The 19,163-nt window shown below is 44.5% G+C and overlaps 1 protein-coding gene across 1 annotated transcript in view; it reads right to left on the bottom strand.

The window, feature by feature from the left end:
- Positions 1–19,163, bottom strand: part of LOC146866082 (uncharacterized) — a 666,825-nt gene that overhangs the window by 416,208 nt on the left and 231,454 nt on the right. Inside the window, exon 7 of the mRNA XM_085633172.1 lies at positions 7,924–8,077. Within this exon, the coding sequence (XP_085489298.1) occupies positions 7,924–8,077 (154 nt within the window). The remainder of the gene's footprint in view (positions 1–7,923; positions 8,078–19,163) is intronic.

Here is a 19,163-nt window from a genome sequence, read left to right as displayed (position 1 = left end):
TGTGTCCCCTTCTCCAAGGGCCTGAGAAGAGCTGGCTCCCTGTTAAGAAGTCCCAGGAACAAAAGGACTTCACCACCAGCTCCCCTGGAACTCTGCTGAAGGAGTTCTGACCTGCCTTGGAGTGCTTGCCCAGTCTTGGGGCCTCAGGAGGTCGTTTTGCTGTGTTTGGGAGCTGGGAAGCAGAAGCGTGAAAAAGAGTAACTGGTACCCAATGCATCATCCGATTGCGAGTCGCAAGAACGAGAGTGCGAGGAGAATTTCATTACGGCATCATCGCAGCACCCGGAGTCCCCGCATCGCCGAGTGCGTCGAGCATCGTCCCGGTGCGTGAAGATTCCTGGCGCTGCGAGGGTCGTCGCAGAACCAGTTTGCGGGCCGCACCACTGCCGGTGCGTGGAAGTATCCAGTCACTGCGTGTGTCGACACAGAGTCCCGTCCCGTGACGCATCGAGGGTTGCGGCGCCAGAAGTCAGCGCTGCGCCGCGCTTCGCGCCGCATCGAAGATCGTCGCATCGTACCTGTGCATGAAGCTTCCCCCTAAGAAACCTACGCAACGAAAGCCAAAGTCATCGCATCCTCCCCCTACAGATCGGAGCCGGCGCATCCACCTCTACTGCGTGAAGCAGGGCTGCTGCAAAGCCTCCCCAAGATCTCAGGAGTATCGCTTCGCCTTCACCATCATCCTTGTTATAGCTTTTGGGAACCTTATCGCAACTACAGGTACTGTTGGGCACGAGAGTGTCGCATTTTGTGCATTGAGAGTCGCATTGTGCAGGACACTGACTTTTACATCCTGGAGTACTTTCTGCAAACTCTTGAACTATCTTTAAAGTAATCTTTTTAATTGTATGTTGGTTTTTCTGTAGTATTTGGTCTTGTGAAGTTTTTAGTAAAGATACCTTATTTTTCTAAAACTGGTGTGGAGTAAATCTGTGGTGTTTTCACTGTGTTACTATGTGTGTTGGTACAAATACTTTACACATTGCCTTTGATAGCCTAGACTGCTCAGGCCAAGCTACCTAGAGGGTGAGCAGGGGTTATCTTAACAGTGTATCCCCCTTTCCCTGACTAGAAGCAGGGGTCCCTACTTGGACAGTGGTACCTACCCTGCCAACTAGAGACCCCCAGATCTAACACCCGCTTTCATTTAGTTTAATAGAGAGGCCACAAGGCCTCCAATATCAGCCCCGGCCGCACTATCCATAGTGGAACCGCTAGTTAGGCACGGAGATACAGGAGTTGGGAGTAATGTGTCACTCTCCATCCGGGGGATCTCTTCTACCTCTTCCATCTCTTTTTCTTCTCTCTGTTCTTTGGACATAAGTACTTGGTATTTATTAGGGGACTCCATTGAGGTCAAAAGAGTTGAAGGTATAGATAAGGGTGTTCCTGTAGTCCTTACAGTCCCTAATATCAGCTTCTCTTGTATTTTAAAGAAGGAGCGCAACGAGGGGGTAGTTTTGATATTGGGGCCTTTTTTCAATTGCTCCTTTCTTGCCGTTTTTGCTGTCCTCGTAGAAACCACCGCTGATGTGGCTTTATCCGTTTTCTGAGCCCTCTGAATTTTATTGGTATGCTCGATTGGGCACTTTGACTGTAGTGTACCCCAGGCGTCCTCTTGTTCTTGTGCTTGTGCTTGCTCTTGAGGCAAGTCAGGAGTCCCGTCCTGGGGCACCCCCTCTCATGCCGGAGGCAAATTGGGTAAAACTCGCACGCCTTTTTCTGAGACACTATAATCATCAGTACCAATAATTTCAAAAGGATCACTTGGTTCAAGATTTGACAGATTATTAGAGTTGAAATTTGAGACCAAGCTAGGGCTCTTGTCCCGTACGGGTGGGACCGTTGACTTAGATAGAGAGAGACCCCTCTTCTTGCCACGGCCTTTTTCCTAACTGAAATCATGCAGGCAATGCCCTTTAGCTCATTTTTAGGATCAAATCAGAGATCGTAGTATTCCACAGGCTGAGAGCTCTCCGGGGTGTCTTGAGCAGATATGCGCCGAGTATAGTCTGAAGTTCTAACAATATGTTCAGGAATTTTTCGGGGGGGCCCCCTAAAAGATTGTCTAAGCACTGATATTCGTGCCTGATGGTAAGAGTTTGCTGCGTTAGTCCAAAACCCCCTCTTTATTTGATGGTTATCACTTTTAACTGTTGGGTGCAGTCTCTCTACGAGGAGCACACTTCTAGAACCCTCGTCGAGGCCCGTGTTGTCGAGGACACCCCTTTTAGCACTGTGACCCTGCATACATTGAAAACAGGGCCAAAGCAGCGATCTCCAGCTTGATCCCCTGTTCCCCTGCTCACCTCTTCACAGAGAAGTCCAAGAAGCGCCGGTGGGGAGGCTCCCCGGAACTTCCAAGTCTCCAGTCTCTCTGGACAGTCTCTATGGACACATTCCGGACTCCCGACTCCCCTCCTACAATACACCAGCAGCAGAATCAGTGAGAGGCAGCATAGTTCGGGTGAAGCTGAGAAACTCCCAGGATCTCTCTGCTCTGTCTCTCGCCTGCTCGTAGGACCCCGTCAGTGTTCGCCTAGCCTCCGGGAACCGCCCACGATGTCCCAGGCTCGCGGGCGTACCGCACGCTGCCACAGAAGCACCACGGATCTTTGCTGCCTGTCTTCAGCGGCGCCTACAGAGTCCGCAACAAAGATGTTACAGAGGCAGAGGCGATAGCGGAGCTGTTTTCACACCGGCCCAACAAAAGGTACGAAATGAGCCAAAAAAGAAAATGCATAGATCAAAATGCCATCGGTTTGCAGCGCTCGCGACCTAGGCTCTTCAGCCGGCCGCCATGTTCTCCAGCAGATCCAGTGGTCTTGCTCACCTATAGGAACTATAAATATGGTCATACCTCTAGAATAGATTTCTTTTTGGTAGATAACCTCTTAAGTAACAAAGTCATCAATGTCCAGCATAATCCAGCGCATCTTTCAGATCATTCCTCGGTCCAAATAAATATAAAATATGAGCCAATTCAGATCCAAAGAAGGTGGACATTAGATCGGACACTCCTGTTAGATCAACAAGTTATTGATATTTTAAGATCTACAACTGGAAATTACTTCAAGGAAAATAGCGGGGGTGAAGTCCCAGACATGATAGTGTGGGAAACGTTTAAATTAGTGATCAGAGGAACACTAATTGGTATAGCAGCGGGCAAAAATAAATTGAAGAGATCTAAGATTTTGAGATTAGAAACTGATTTATTAGAACTACAAGCTAAGATAGAATGCACAACTCTAGAAGAAGATCAAAATATATTGAAAAGAGAGAGCCTGAGTAAGAAACAGGAACTGTCACTTTTCCTGGAGGAAAAGATGGCAAGCCAGTTCCTTGTCAAATTACGAATGGGGGGAGAATTGTGGAAAACTCTTAGCTTGGAAGCTTAAGACTGATCTCAATCGAAATAAGATAGCTGCTATCCATAAGGGAAATAGTACCCAGCTATTTGAGGATAAAGCAGGCATAGAAGAAGCATTTGAACCTTTTTTTCAGACACTTTACGAGGAGGATCTAGCCCCCTCGCAAATAACAGTTGAAGACTATCTGAACAGGTCACAAACTTCAAAATTAGATAGTGCATCCTGCAGCACCCTAAATGCTGAGATTACCCAGAAGGAGGTTCTAGACATAATAACTAACCTTAAAAAAAACAAAGCAGCAGGCCCGGATGCCTTACCAAATGAACTCTACATTGTTCTGAAAGATCAGTTAGGCCCTATATTGACAAATCTATTTAACACTATTTTCCTCGAGGAGGTAGCAATTCACAAATCTTGGAATGAAGCAATAATTAGCCTTATTTTAATGTCTGGAAAAGATCCTACTTACTGCGAGTCATATAGGCCAATTTTGCTTCTTAATTCAGACTACAACATCTTTACCCAGATTCTGGCTACAAGGCTTGGTTCTCTTTCAGATAAATTAATACATGACGACCAAAAGGGCTTTATCAGAGGGAGACAGTTGCACGATCTTACTCACCAACTGATAGGAGCCATAGATATTGCTACTCATGAGAAGGTACCTCTTGCAATATTTACATTTGACGCGGCCAAGGCCTTTTACCGAGTTAATTGGTCCTATCTACACCAAGTTATTTTATATAACAACTTAGGTAAACACTTCTCTAGGGCGATAGCAAACATCTACTCGGCCCGACTGGGAAAATATTGATCAATGGCTCTACAACAAATAGTTTCCAAATCAAGAGGGGCACGAGGCAGGGGCGTCCTCTCTCCCCATTACTTTTCAACCTATATATAGAGCCACTGGCCAACATGATCAGTATTTCAAATGATCTTATCCCTTTTAGCCTTAACAACTGGGTTATAAAAGTGGCGTTATTTGCTGACGACCTAATGGTCTATTCGAGCAACCTAATTGAGACATCTAATAGCATGAACATACTGCTGGCAGACTTTGGCAAAATATCCGGTTATCAAATAAATCAACAAAAAACAGAGGTAATGCAGTGGAATATACCCGCTTCCCAATATGATTCTAAGAAGGAAATAAGATATCTGGGGATCCAAATACTGAGAAATATTTAGGAATTGCCCAGGCGAATTTGCAATTAAAAACCAAGGAAATCATGGACCTGCCTATCTTTATCCTTCATAGGGAGGGTTAACCTAATAAAAATGGCCATTTTACCTAAATTTACATTTGTTTTCAATATATTCCTTTGGAACTCAACCCATCTCAAATAAAAAAGATCCAAAGTGAGCTGAACTCTTTTATTTGGTCGTCCAAAATGCCCAGGATCGCTTGGAAGAACTTGAGCCAGAAAAAACATCAAGGAGGGATAGCTAGTCTGGACCTACTGTTATACTGTAAAGCCTTCCATTTAAAAAATATAAGGCATCTTTTTCAAGAATATACTACATACCCTACGTATTGGAAAGCAACGACAAACCACAGTTACTGCCTTTACAAGTTTGGACATCCAAAATTCTTTAAAAAAATTAAATTGAAGGTCTTAAGATCCGCATTTAAATTATGGGCAGATATAAGGAAAATTTGGAGATACCCATATTATAGCCCGCAACCTCCGATATGGAATTCGCCAGGTACTCCAGAATGTTTGCAAGATTCCCTAGCTCTCCCCCTGAAAAGAGCTGGAGTAACAAAATGGGGAGATCTCCTGGAAAACGGGAATTTAAAACCATGGGAAGTCTTGCTAGAGCTAACTGCGAAGGAAATCTCGAGGGATGTATGACGTTACAACGCACACTTTTACAACGCATGCACTTACAACGCATTTTTTACAACGCATAATCCATTACAACGCATGACATTACAACGCATGACACTACAACGCATTTTTAAAAAATACCTTTACAACGCATTGCCATTACAACGCATACTACCTTTACAACGCATACCATTACAACGCATTATATTAAATTACATTTAAGGTAAGTATTAGATAGTATAGGGGTAAAAATTACTATTATAACTCCAGGGGGTGCATCAGTAGGGTAAGTGTTGGATAGTATAGGGGTAAAAATTACTATTCTAACTCCAGGGGGTGCATCAGTAGGGTAAGTGTTGGATAGTATAGGGGTAAAAATTACTATTCTAACTCCAGGGGGTGCAACAGTAGAGTAAGTGTTGGATAGTGTAGTGTAATATTATGCGTTGTAATGGTATGCGTTGTAATGGTAGTATGCGTTGTAATGGAATGCGTTGTAAAGGTAGTTTTTAAAAATGCGTTGTAATGGTATGCGTTGTAATGTCATGCGTTGTAATGGATTATGCGTTGTAAAAAATGCGTTGTAAAGGTAGTGCGTTGTAAAAGTTGCGTTGTAAAGGTTGTTCCCCATCTCGAGGTTTAAGTTTTACCAGCTGGCTAACTGGGCTAAAGCTCAAAATATTTGGCCAGAGGACCTTTTGAATTTAGAGGGTGAGCTACATAAAGCTCCTGGGAAAAAAGAAATCTCGAAATGGTATTGGTGTCTTGTGGAGAAGAAGAAACCAGATTATGATATTCCAGACCGTAAATGGAAGAAGATCTTTCCGGCTGAAGACTTGCAACATGCTTGGCAAGTGTCTTACACTTATTTGTGGTACACTATAATTTCTGCACCTCTGAGGAAAAATCATTTATTTACCTGGTATAGATCATATTGGACTCCCGAGAAGCTTTCCAAAATGAACATCCAAGTTACGAAAAAATGCCCAAAATGTGGAGAGAAGGAAGCAAATGATATTCACATGTTCTATTCTTGCCCTCAACTTGACCTGTTTTGGAATGAAGTTGGTAAGATCATTGGCAAAAGTTTAAAATTGACTTTTAAGGTAAGAGCTTTTACTGTTATTTTTGGCATTCTGGGTATCCTTGATCTGTATATTAATTTGACTAAAAAGCAGAAACATTTTTTGTTTACACTTATACTTTTAGCCAGACGTGAAATTTGTATAAAGTGGATATTACCCTCTCCCCCACTGATACATGAATGGGTTGGGTCAGTATAAAAGTTTAGGAACCTGGATAAATCTAGGGGGGTATCGAAAAGAACAGACTTCTGGGACATATGGGATTATGCTAGACGTTAGGGTAGGGAGGGATGTCCAATGATTAAAAACCACTATCAAAATCGATGGATCCATGGATGCAGTAATCAGCATCAACTTGGTTTATGAAATCGATGGGTTATAAGCAAAGCCTCTATCTCTGCTCCAAGGGCGTCCAAATTAAGAGGACCCGATTGCAAAAATGTTCAAGATCACATAAATGAGGACAAAAAAAAAAAAAAGAGATGTTTTTAACTGTCAGAGATAAAAAACCTGTGACATTGTGTTCCAATTCTTCCTACGTTCAGAGTTGTGCAATTCACATGCGATGCAAGCAGTTCTGCTGGGGTCAGAACAGAACTTGGTATCAGTTCACTCTTGAGCAAAATATTTTTAATGGGATTTTGAATCGTATGTGAACAATGTTTACACAGTGATATTTCATATGTACATGATTGTGCGACAGTGTGAGTTTCATAATTTGCCTTTTGCAATGTTTGTATTTGTAGAATTAGTTACAAAATTGTGCACTAGTATCTCCCAAGGTCTTCTGAAGGAAACAAACCTAGGCCCGGGCAGAATTATAATTCTTCTTGCAGAATTGGCAGAATTTGGTACCTTCACATTACATTTGTAACACGGAGTTCCTGCCAAATTCCACCTATCGGAGCATGGTGGAATTATTCTGCCGTTCGTGCAATGCAAGCTCCCCAACCCGCACATGCAAGCGTGACTTTCTGTCCCCTGGCGCAATTTCCAGTTTCCACAGAGCCCTACAGAGCATTTTATAATACCGGTGATCGTGAGCAGTCATGGTCAGAGAGGGCTGCGGTCCGAGGAGATTTGCTCCCGCTCAATTAGATTTTCTACTCGAGCGGTGGCAAAATTAACTAGCATGACCGCACTCTCTCTCTCACAACACATGGTGCTGTTCGCACTGATTTTCAGCACTGCCCGCATTACCAGCACTGATTTGCAGTGCTAGCTGCATATTTTCTGCGTGTTGGCAGAATTCTGCAGAATCTCGTGGAGTTTATCTGTAACTCTGCAGAATTCCATGGAGTAAAGCTCTGTGGAATTCCGCCCATCCCTAAAAATATTAATCCTATGTGAGAAACCAGGAGGAACGGAAAGTATTATCAGACAATAATGCAGGTACTACTACTGTCTAAGAGTAAGCCTTGATTGTAATATCTTGTCTTTCTAGAAGAGGTGTCACCTTATACTATCTTTCTGCCCCTTGCCCTCTTAAAGTTACTTCATGTCTGTATACCTGATGAGTTCTTGGGTATGTTCAGACTTAGGTGCAGACTAGGATCTAAGCATCATGCAATCCAAATCAGGAGTCGAATAATTTGTTTTCTGCATACATTTGAATTGATATCATGTACTCACACAACGTTTCATCAGCAGTGAGCTGTCGGAAGCGATGGCAGACCTGTGCCGCCTGACAGAGATCCTTGTGGGAAAGCCAGGTAAAGACACCTATCCAGACTTCATCAGGAAGATACAGCCACATGGACAGATATCGAGGGTCACCGTTCATATCCTAAAATCAACAGAACATACATATTTGTTACGATGGAGTATTGACAAAGCAAAGGAAAACATAATTGGCTAACAACTATAGGAAACTTCATCCTGAAAGGGTACATTATTGAGCTCAGAAGAGAAACAGTATGCATACGTATAATATGAGTGCAATATAAAAAGGGCAACTCACCAATTCCAAAACAAAACTATGGTTGGTGTTCCCTTCTTCCTGCTTTGACATCCTACCTATTGGTAACAGAGTATGAAGGATCAAGAACAGACTAAAATAACTGGGCTCACTGGCAACGTTGCCATCTATATAAGCAATCCAGCATGGTCCAGACACACTATTGAATGCCCAGCTATTGTGTCTGAGTAATATTTGGACTGCAGCTGGAAACGGCTAAGCTGACATAGCAGGCAGATTGGCATCCGATTCGTAAATTGTGGCCTAGATGACGAATACTTCGGAATCAAGCAGCCAAATAAAAGTGAAAAATGTTATCCAATCAATTACCCAGCATTTTTAAAATGGGCATAGGTTTAATGAAAAGTTGGACATTCTGTTCATTTCATTATGTCGGCGATGCACTAGAGAAACAATACATAAACCATGGAGTATGTTATTGCTTATTTTAGACCATTCTATGCTTAATTCTTAATTCACATGTAACAACAAATATAAAAATACAAAGCTAATGAAGGTTGCTGTGGTATACAGACTTTAGCTGCACATGGCCCATGCTAAAAAAAACTCTCAGAAATTTTTTACCACATCCCACCCTGGAATAATTGTTCCTTATCTAATACATTTATATTCAATTACTTTTGGAGGAGCAGTTGTTTTTCAAATGTTTCGATGGTATTCCAAGAAAATGCATCTTTAAACATGTACATACTCGATATAACTTGGCACAAAAGATTGGTAGCAAATCTTTTTACCAAGTATTGAAATTGGAAATAGGTCTGGCCTTTAGCATCCAACCGCAGAGCTAGTGGTTTTTCCAATGCTTGTTTTCATTGGCATACTATATAATTACTAATGGCTGCAAGATGACCAAATGCTTAGAAGCAATTTGCTGGCTAATAAAACAAGGCAAAAACATTTTGATATGGCCACCCACAGGAGCTATTTTTAAATGTTTTTGTTGTACTTTGTCAAAAATCCACACTAAGGGGTCCATTAGGATAACGGGCGGATCGCCACCGCCCGTATGGCGGTGGCGATCCGCCCGGCAAAAACCTCCTCCCGCTGCTAATTTCCCCCGGCCACATTACCATGGCGGGGGGGACCCCGGCGGACGGGAAGACCGTCCACCGGTTTTCCGCCAGTAGGCAATCCGCCCGATTGCCTACCGGGCGGAAAAGCAGTTTATATGGTGGCGGTGTTTGGTAGACACCGCCATCCATATTACTATGCTGGCGGGGACCTGCATTTCCGAAAGGCAGGCGGTTTTTGCCATTGGGGGCCCGTAGCGGGCCCCCAGGGATTCTGGAGAGTGGGACACATGGGGAGTACTGCAGCTCCATGCACAACATGGCAGGCACCGCGCGGTGCCTGTCACGTTGTGCATGGAGGTGCACAACATGCCTTCTTGGCATTGCGGCGGGCGGTGCTGAGAGCACCGCCCGCCGCAATGTCAGGAATGCAGGATGCGCCCGCCAGTGTGGCGGGTGCATCCTAATTTCACCAACGGGACCCCCGCACCAATGGCGGGCGGTCCCATTCCACGCCAGGATGGCGGGCGGACAAAGTCCGCCCACCATCCTAATGACCCTCTAAGTGTCATGGAGGGCCCGGCAGCAGTTTCTAGAGAGCAGTCCAAGTCCTCTCCAAAGAAAAAAGAAAATGCAATTAGTTTAAAATTAAATAAAGCACACATTGTCCCATAAGCCCTGGTACTGAAGAGCAATATGTTTATGGTGGGTATGCATAAACAAGATACTGTAATTCATTTGCAGGAGGGCCAGTATTTGAAGTGTGATGGCCCCTTGTCCCACGCTGTATGCTATGGCAGGTGCAAGCAAAGTGCAAATGATAATATAGCAGACCAATGGATTAAGACCACTGACCAAAACCCCCAATATATATTTATACCATATATATATTGGAAAATAGTCCTGTGAGGCAGCTAAGGATCAAATATAACAAGCATTGGTAATGCATCGGTTTCACCTGTGTAACCAATAAAGAGCTGTTTTCTTCAATAATCGTCTGGGAGAAGGAGAGAGTTTCCCTGACAGATTACACGGGAGTAAAGAGGATGTGGTGCAACGGCCAGAGCTGATGACTCGAGAGCTGGGGATCCCGGTTCAAGTCTCTGCGGCGCCACACAGCATCCTCTGATTCTATGCAAATCATTCAATCAATCAATCAGGGGAATTGTAAGCACGCAACTCATCTGTGAGGGTCTCATGGCGCTGGGGGGGTGCGGGTAAGCACCTCCGTTCAGTCGAAGAGCCAGGTCTTGAGCGTCTTCCTGAAGATGTTTAGGGAGGGGGTGCATCTGATGTTGAGCAGGAGCTCATTCCAGATCTTGGCTGGAATATAGGAGAAGGTTCTTCCACCTGTTCTGGCTCTGCGGATGCGCGTGATTTCAGCGAGGGTTAGGTCGGAGGATCGGAGGTTTCTCTTGGGTACGTGGAGGGAGATTCTCTCGTTGAGGTATTGGGGTCCGGTGTTGTGGGTGCATTTGTAGGCGTGGGTAAGTATCTTGAAAGTGACTCTCTTCTCTATGGGGAGCCAGTGGAGGTTCCGTGGGTGTTGGATGGTGTGCTCGTGTCGAGGAATGTCGAGGATGAGTCTGACTGCGGTGTTCTGTATGGTTCAGAGACTTGTTGATCCCGGTGTAGAGGGAGTTTCCGTAGTCCGGTCTGCTGGTGATGAGCGCGTCGTTGATGGCCTGCCTTGATTCATGGGGATCCACTTGAAGGTCTTTAGAAGGATTCGCAGGGTGTTGAAGCAGCCAGAGGCGACGGCGTTAACCTGTTGGGTCATGGAGAGGAAGGAGTCGAGTACGATGTCGAGGTTTCGAGCATGGTTCATGGGTGTGGGGGGCTGCCAAGGGCGGTAGGCCACCAGGTGTTGTCCCATTCTGAGCGGAAGGGTCCGAGGACGAGGACTTCTGTCTTCTCCGAGTTGAGCTTCAGGCAGTTTCTGCTGTTCCAGGATGCGACGTCCTTCATTCCTTCCTGGATGTTGAGTCTGGTGGTGATTGGGTCCTTGGTGAGGGTGAGGATGAGCTGGGTGTTGCCGGCGTAGGATACTATGCTGAGTGCGTGCTGTCTGACGATGGCGGCGAGGGGGTCCATGTAGATGCTGAAGAGCGTGGGGCTGAGCAATGATCCTTGGGGCACTCTGTAGTTGATTTTCGTGGTTTAGGAGAGGAAGGGTGGTAGTCTGATTCTTTGGTTTCTGCTGGTGAGGAACGAGCCGATCCAGTCGAGGATGGTTCCTTGTATACCGGTGTCGTGGAGTCTGGCGGTGAGAGACGGTGTTGAATGCTGCAGTGAGGTCGAGTAGGATCAGGGCCGTGGTGTGTCCTTGGTCGAGGAGGGTGCGGATGTCGTCTGTGGCAGCGAGTAGGGCGGTTTCGGTGCTGTGGTTGCTGCGGAATCAAGATTGGGAGGGGTCGCGGATGGAGTTTTCTTTGATGAATTTAGTTAGTTGTGCATTGACGGTCATCTCTGTGACTTTGGCCGCGAAGAGGAGGAGGTGCTAACAATTTAGAACCTGGAGAGATTTATTCTCTCCAGGTGATAAATTGTTATATAAGCTGCAATAGTAAATGGCAAAACTTTATGAAAATATATTTCCACTAAAGTGGATTTTAACAGTATTTCAGCGGCAGGAAACTGATAAGAGAAACAGACAAGGAAACAAGCATTGGTAAATGCAGTAAAATATGCTACTGCTAATAGAAATGGAGGAAAGGTAAGTGGCATACACAGGAACCAATGAGGAGGCAGGATGTAAGACGCTTTTAAGTTTATATTAAAACAATAGATTTCTCAAGCACAGCGCTTGCAGGCGAAACCTAAAAATGAATCCTGCCCAAAAGACATGTACTCTGCTGAGGCTCTGTTGCCGAGTGCAGAGTTACAGTTGCCTGCTCTCTGGCCTCCTCAGGCACCACACTGGCATCCCTAAAACCATCCTATGTGCAGTATATCTCATCAAAGGTGAAAAGAGGTTTGAGAAAAGCACTCCAGTGCTGATGCCACTATACCTCAAGAGGCATGGTATACAGTCATCAGAACTGGACCCCTCCAAGAATGGCAGTAAAAGTAACTCTCTGTGGTGAAAAGCGCAAGAACCAAAGCCAAGGCATTGCAAGACCAGCATGGGTGTCAATTCACCAAAATGCCAGGGGTGGCATAAGTCACATCACATACCGTGTGACTATAATGATATCACAGGAAGTGACATCATATGGCCCTCAACCCTGAATTTATTTAGGAAGGATTGTCGCATAACCCTAACATCATAGCATTTGATTTCACAGACGTTGCCTGATAAATGTGTGATTAGCAAAACAACATAATACAGACCAATGTCTTTTTTAGCTACTTGGTATGGTGCTTACTTGATCTTTGAATGTTCTGGGGAATAATACTTGCCCGAAATTGCAGTGAGTGAGCAAAGGAAGTAGGCCAGATCTCTTCTAGGGGGTTTCTCCCACCCCGAGAAAAATTAGAAAAGAATGAGATAAAATTGTGTGTTTTAAAGCACAATTTAAGAATACATTTGCTAAACTTCCGTAGGTACAGAAAGTGCGCTCAGTAAATATTCAAATCCTTTCATGTTGTTTCAAGCCAATGAAACCTGACGCTCTCCAGAAGTTGACCCCATTTTAAAACGAATGTTCTATGGTTGCCCCCATATGTGTAAAATTGCCTCCATTGTGCCAGGGCCAGCATTATGTAATGGGTGCCCTCATATGCCAAGGGGGCCTCCTTACATCATACCTTACCATAAAATATACCAGTGCTACTATTTTGTAAATTAGGCTGTCCATATACCATAGGTGACACTTATATCAAACATTACCTCAGTGTGTCAGGGTCAGTATTTTGTCATGGTTGCTACCTTCCCATGTGCCAGCTTGTCACCCTTTAGTCCAGGAATTGCCTCCAATGTGCTAGTAACAGAATTTCGACACTGGCCAAAAATAACCTCTAAGTTTGCCAGTATTTTTCCATGGGTACCCTATATGCTTTGAATTACCTTTAGTACACAAGTACCAGTATTTTACCATGAGTGCTCTTTATGCTAAGTATTAACCCCAGCTTTCCAGTATTTTGTCACAGGTGCCTGCAATGCTAAGAATTGCCCATAGTCCTTCCATCCATGGATGCCTCGGCAGTCCCGCCCGCAACTAGGGTCCTCTGAAAGCCGGCAGTGGTTGAGGAGGGCTAATGTTGCCCTGGAGCCTGTGTCGGTCCTCCTTCGACCTGGAAGAATGGATCGGACATTCTTGCTCCCGCTGCCCGGGTCCTGTGCACATGAACGGCACAGCTGTGCTTCGAAGGGGGGCCTCCCTGACTGTCTGGCTCCTTTCCCCTTCTTGTTCCTCCTCCGTTGGGTCGTCTCCCTGGCTTTCTCCGGACTTGGCCCTCCTAACTCTTGGACTGGGACTCGTGTGCGCCCCGCCATTTGGGACCGTCTCCTGTTGTCGCTCTTGTCCTTGATCCACCATCTTGCGAACGTGGTCTGTTCCTCCGTCCCCACTGGTCTCCAGCTGGGCGACCTCTCGATCATCCTCCTTCTCAACGGATCTGGTCCCTGTTTGTGACTATTGTTTATACTTCTGGTCCCATCTCTGTTTTCTCTCTCGCTCTCTCCCTCTTTCCTGTCCCTATCTGCTTTTCTTACTTGGTTCTCGCTGATACGCTTGTAAATGCCATGCTCTGTAATATATAATTGTCCAACCCTAATCGCTTTTTAAATGTAATCTTGAGTGTTGTTTTGCAACTTGTATATATATAATTCTATCCACTAGAATCTGTAGTAGACATATTTACTTATTACTGTTCTTATGTAACTTTAGAGTTTATTTCTGTTTGTGTCTTCTCCTTGAGTAAATCTTAAACTTGTATATATGCAACTCTAACATCTAGTATCTGTAGTAGGCGTATATACTGACTACTGTTCTTTTGAGATTTTAGAGTTGTTCTGTCTGTATCTTTTATGTAACTCATGTACTCCGAAGTCCTTATGTAATGTAACTGGTCCTTTTGTAAAGCGCTCTAACCACTAGTATATGTAGTAGATCATTGTACTTACTACCATTCCTATGTGATTTAAGAGTTTATCTGTTTGTATCTCTTCCTTGAGTGACTTTACAACTTGTTCATTTGCAATTTTTCCCTCCTTTCGCTCCACTTGTACATTTTTATTTTTTTTCCTGTTTTATATCTCTTATGCAACTCATATAATCCAAAGTCCTTATGTAACGCAACTGGTTCTTTTGTAAAGCGCTATGACACCTTCGGGTAATGTTCGCGCTATATAAAATCGCATTAAATAAAAAATAAATAAATACAAAATGTAGGCCAGTACTAGCATTTTGACCTTGGTTCTTCTGTAAGACAATAATCACCTTCACTATGTCAGGGCCAACGACAAACTCAGAAGCATCTCATTCTTGCTCACACTCACATTCATTCTCATTCATTATCACTAAAACTGTCTTTCGCCCTTTACACTAATTCTCATTCATTCCCACTCACTTGCTTGCATTCAGTTTTAGTTTCAATCACTCATTCTGATTTATTCATGCTTACTGATTCGATATTACTCACTACCAGTTACAGACTCTCTCTCTCTTTCACTCATACACACATGTTTGCACATACAGACACCTATGCTCACACATTCAAATGCTCTCTCTCATGTGATCACTCTATTAGACTTTTCAGACTTAGGGTGATTTTACACTCAACCTTTTGCCCTTACCCTCAACATTTTGCTGAAATTAGTTTTTGTTGGCTCTAGGACTCTGTGCACTTTACCACTCCTAACCAGTGCTAAAGTGCTTGTGCTCACCTCAATAAACCTGGTAAAAATGGCTTATACCTGATTTTTTATAAGTCCCTTGTATAGTGGTGTATTGTAAGAAATTGGGTTGCTGGTTGACTGAAGTATGAGCCCTGGTCAAGCAGCAATCACAATCCTAGTCAGGGTAAGAGGCATGCAAGCCCTATATTAACCTGGGCTCAACCTCTGGTAGCTTGGCACAGAGCAGTCAAGCTTAACACTGTGAAAAAGATAGAGTACAATTTAATAAATAAAACAAGACCAAAACGACAAATATCCAATCAGTAGAACCAGAGATATTGAATTTTTAAGTTTGACATAAGAATAGCCCCAATAGCAAGAAGCGCTATTGGGGATATCTGGTTGCATCAGACTAGGACAAATTCACAAATCAGCTACAGGGACCTAGTTAGGCCAGCTGAACAAAGTACCTTAAATCCTGGTGGTGGAGTGTTGCATGGCTTCGTGTCGGTGATGTGTCACGCAGACAAGGCAATGCGTTGATTCCGAGATGCGGTGAGGCTGCGGTGAAAGGGCATGTTGTGCCGAAGTCGAGGATCCCGTTGCCAGAGCTTGAGATGCGAAGACTAGTGTCGGGGATGCACTGCGCAGTCGAGGCCATGCGTTGGTTCAGATGAGTGGTGAAGCTGCGATGCGGAGCTTTTGTTGTCGTGGCCGAGGGTGCCGTAGACGAGTGATGTGAGGATCTGCTCTGGAGAATCACTGAGCAGTGGTGACGATGTGAGTATTTTGCAACGGGTCGAATCCACACAGCAGCGGTGATGCATCGGTTTTGCTTGAGGATGCGCCATTCAGCCAAGGAGATGCATCAGTTCTGCTCCAGGATGCATTGCTCAGCAAGGGTCCAGGATTGGTGTTGCACCACTTGGCAGGGTAGACCCACAGATGGCACAATCCAGGTACAGAAGCAGTGTGGTCGGAAGTCTTTTATGTCCTTGAGACTTCCGATCAAGAGGCCAACCAACTAGCCCTTCGAATCATTCTGGGTTCAAGATATGCAGGTCCAGTCCTTCTCACCCAGGCAAAAGAGCAGCAGGCAACAGGTCAGCACAGCAAAGCAGGAGTCCAGCAGAGTTCAGTCCTGCAGAGTGGCAGTCCTTCAGCAGCACAGCAGTCATTCTTTCTGGCAGAGTATCCACAGGTTGGGAAGTGCAGTGAAGTGGTAGTGTCTGAGGTCCAGTTCTTATACCTGGTTGTGCCTTTCAAGTGGGGAGACTTCAAAGTGCACATATATGCAGGCCTTTGTGTGTGGAGCGGACACAGTCTAATCAGGTGTTAGTGAGGCCTCGTCCAGCTGTTCAATCCCATCCTGTCCAGGATGGCCCATCAAGTTACACTTAAGCTCCTATTGTGTGTAGCTGCCTAGGGGGAATACACAAAGCTCAACTGCCCACCCAGTCATGTGACCAGAGACAGGCCACAGGCACCAAATGGCTTAGGCATGAAAATGACAACTTTCTGAAAGTGGCATTTTCAGATTTGAAATTTAAAATCCGACTTCACCATAAGTTAGGATTTTAAATTGTGATTCTGGAGATACCAATATTGAAGGAATTATCTCTTCCCACGCTTATAAAATCTATTAAAGCAACTTCAATGTTATCCTATGAAAGAGATAGGCCTCGCAGTAGCGAGAAACAAATATGAGATTTTCACTATCAGGACTTGTCCCACTTTTTAAGTACATTACACCCTGCCTTCAGGACTGTCTAGGGTCTACCCTGGGGTGACTGACATGTACTACAAAGAAAGTTTGGGCCTGGCAAATGGTTTATTTTGCCTGGTACAATGGCAGTTCAAAACGGCACACAGAAGCTCTGCAATGGCAAGCCCGAGACATGTTTTAAAGGGCTACTTAAGTGGGTGGCACAACCAGTGCTGCAGGCACACTGGTAGCATTTAATTTACAGGCACTGAGCACATGTACTACACTTTACTAAGGACTTATTAGTAAATTAGTAAATTAAATATGCCAATTAGGGATATTCCAATATTACCATGTTTAGAGGATGGAGCACCATAATTTTAGCACTAATTAGCAGTGGTAAAGTGCGCAGTGTCCTAATACCAGCAAAAGAAAGGTCATAAAATAGAAGAGAAAGGCAAGACGTTGGGTGGTGGACCATGCTAAGGTTGACAGGTCTAACATATACCATATACCCAGAGCCTATAAATTAAATACTACTAGTGGGCCTTCAATTAGCAATATTAGTGCTGCTATCTAGGGTTTAGGACCAGCTAGAAAATCGCTATCATTTTTAAATATTTATTAAAGGCTCAATTCAAGGGTGAAGTTGGATTTGTAATATATATTTAGGAAGAGTAACTTTTAGAAAGGTACCTTTTTCTGCACGTGGCTCCAAGGAGACAAAGAGTAATAAATAATTACATGCACAAATCAATATTATTTTATGTATGGACAGCTCTGATGCTCAAACCTTGCTGGTTATTCTCTTTCCCCCTTCCATGAAGGCACTTGGGATCTGAGAGTAGAAAAATGCACTTGCTAATGAGCGATGATCAAACTGCCTGTCCCAGATTTGCTGGTTACAAGTTGACTAAGCTCATCCATGGCAAGTTAATTAACAGAAATCGGAATATTGTCCTCAAGAAGTCTACATTCAGATGCACAAGACAAGTCAAATGTATGGCTGAGCACTAAGCCAACACACTTTTTGCTAATCTTACAAAGAAATGGTCTGCAGAACGCAGGAAATTCTAATGCAGAGGCGTGTGACACAAAAAAAATAGTAAATGAATATTGACTTGTGGTGTCCTTTAGAGTTTTACAGTTTTGAAATATCTGACAAAAACGGCAGATGCCCGACCACCAAAATAGCAGTTCATTCCACCCCATTTATAGGTGGGTGAAGCTCCAGATTATTGCTGGTTGAGCCTCAGCCTGCTCTGTCATTGGAAACCTTTGACCAGTGCCCAGTCTGACACAGAGCTGTCTGTAAACATACATCAGATTGTGCATCCTATTTGCCTCCAGTGCCAGTCTGCCTTTCTCAACAATGGAGCAACCCCCCCATGGTACACATCTGCCCTGCAAGTGCAGCTTCAACTTCGAAGTTTGCCTTTTGGGGATGACACCCAGTGGCTTCTTGCAGGAGGGAGGTGACATCTCCCTGGCTCGCAATCCCTCATTGCTCTCCTTCCTGAGAGTCGTTAGCATGTCTCTCCAGGAGGGCAGAAAGCTATCTCGTAGAGCAGGCTCCATGTGTGCCCGAGAAGGCACAGGAGTTTAAAAAGCAACAAAGTGGCAGCTTTGATAAAGCTGCACACTGCAACAAGGTAAATTAATTTCGTCTTGAGATGCAAGTCGGGCTTAATGTAACAAGTAGTTTGATACCTTGGAGTGACCACTTTGGTCACACCATTCAGGATTTAGCACAGCTGAGGGGTCAGTGTGTAACCCTGTGCTTGCCAATTGGGTTACCAACTTGTTCCACAGTAAAAACGGTTGTTTTGCATATTTTACTGTCAGGATAGAAAAAGTATATGTCCTGCCTGGGTCATGTGTTGCACCCTGCCTTTAGGGCTCGGTAGGCCTGCCAGAGGGGTGACTCACACACATGTCCAGGGGAAGGGGTGGCTTTGCCATTGTGTTAATTGAGAAAGTTGGACTAGTAGTGCACAACTGCTCTGCCAGTCTGAAGTGGCAGACTGGGGGACTTCTTTCACTTGTGGGACCTCCAGGATGGCACAATCAGTGCTGCAAGCCCTGTAGTACCCCTCTAACTTATATGTCCTGGGTGCCAGCATACCATTTACTAGGGACTTTCAGGTAAGTTAGCCATTTCTATTTGGATATAGGCAATTCGACATTCACTTTTAGGGTCAGGGCGCTGGCACAGATGTCTGTTTATCAGGCCTCAGTGCCTTCTCAGAGTTGAAAAACCAGCAGCATCAGTAGAGGAACTTGGGGGTAACCATACAAAAAGAGGCATTTCCTAACAAAAAACACAAAAAACTTTGCCTCATGTTTACATAAAACATGGCACCTGCTTGGGGATCAGTGCCTTCAATGGAGTCGCCA

This window comes from Triturus cristatus, chromosome 2_1 (assembly GCF_964204655.1).
Source record: "Triturus cristatus chromosome 2_1, aTriCri1.1, whole genome shotgun sequence".
NCBI lineage: Eukaryota > Metazoa > Chordata > Amphibia > Caudata > Salamandridae > Triturus > Triturus cristatus.
This window is presented reverse-complemented; position numbering and strand designations above follow the sequence as displayed.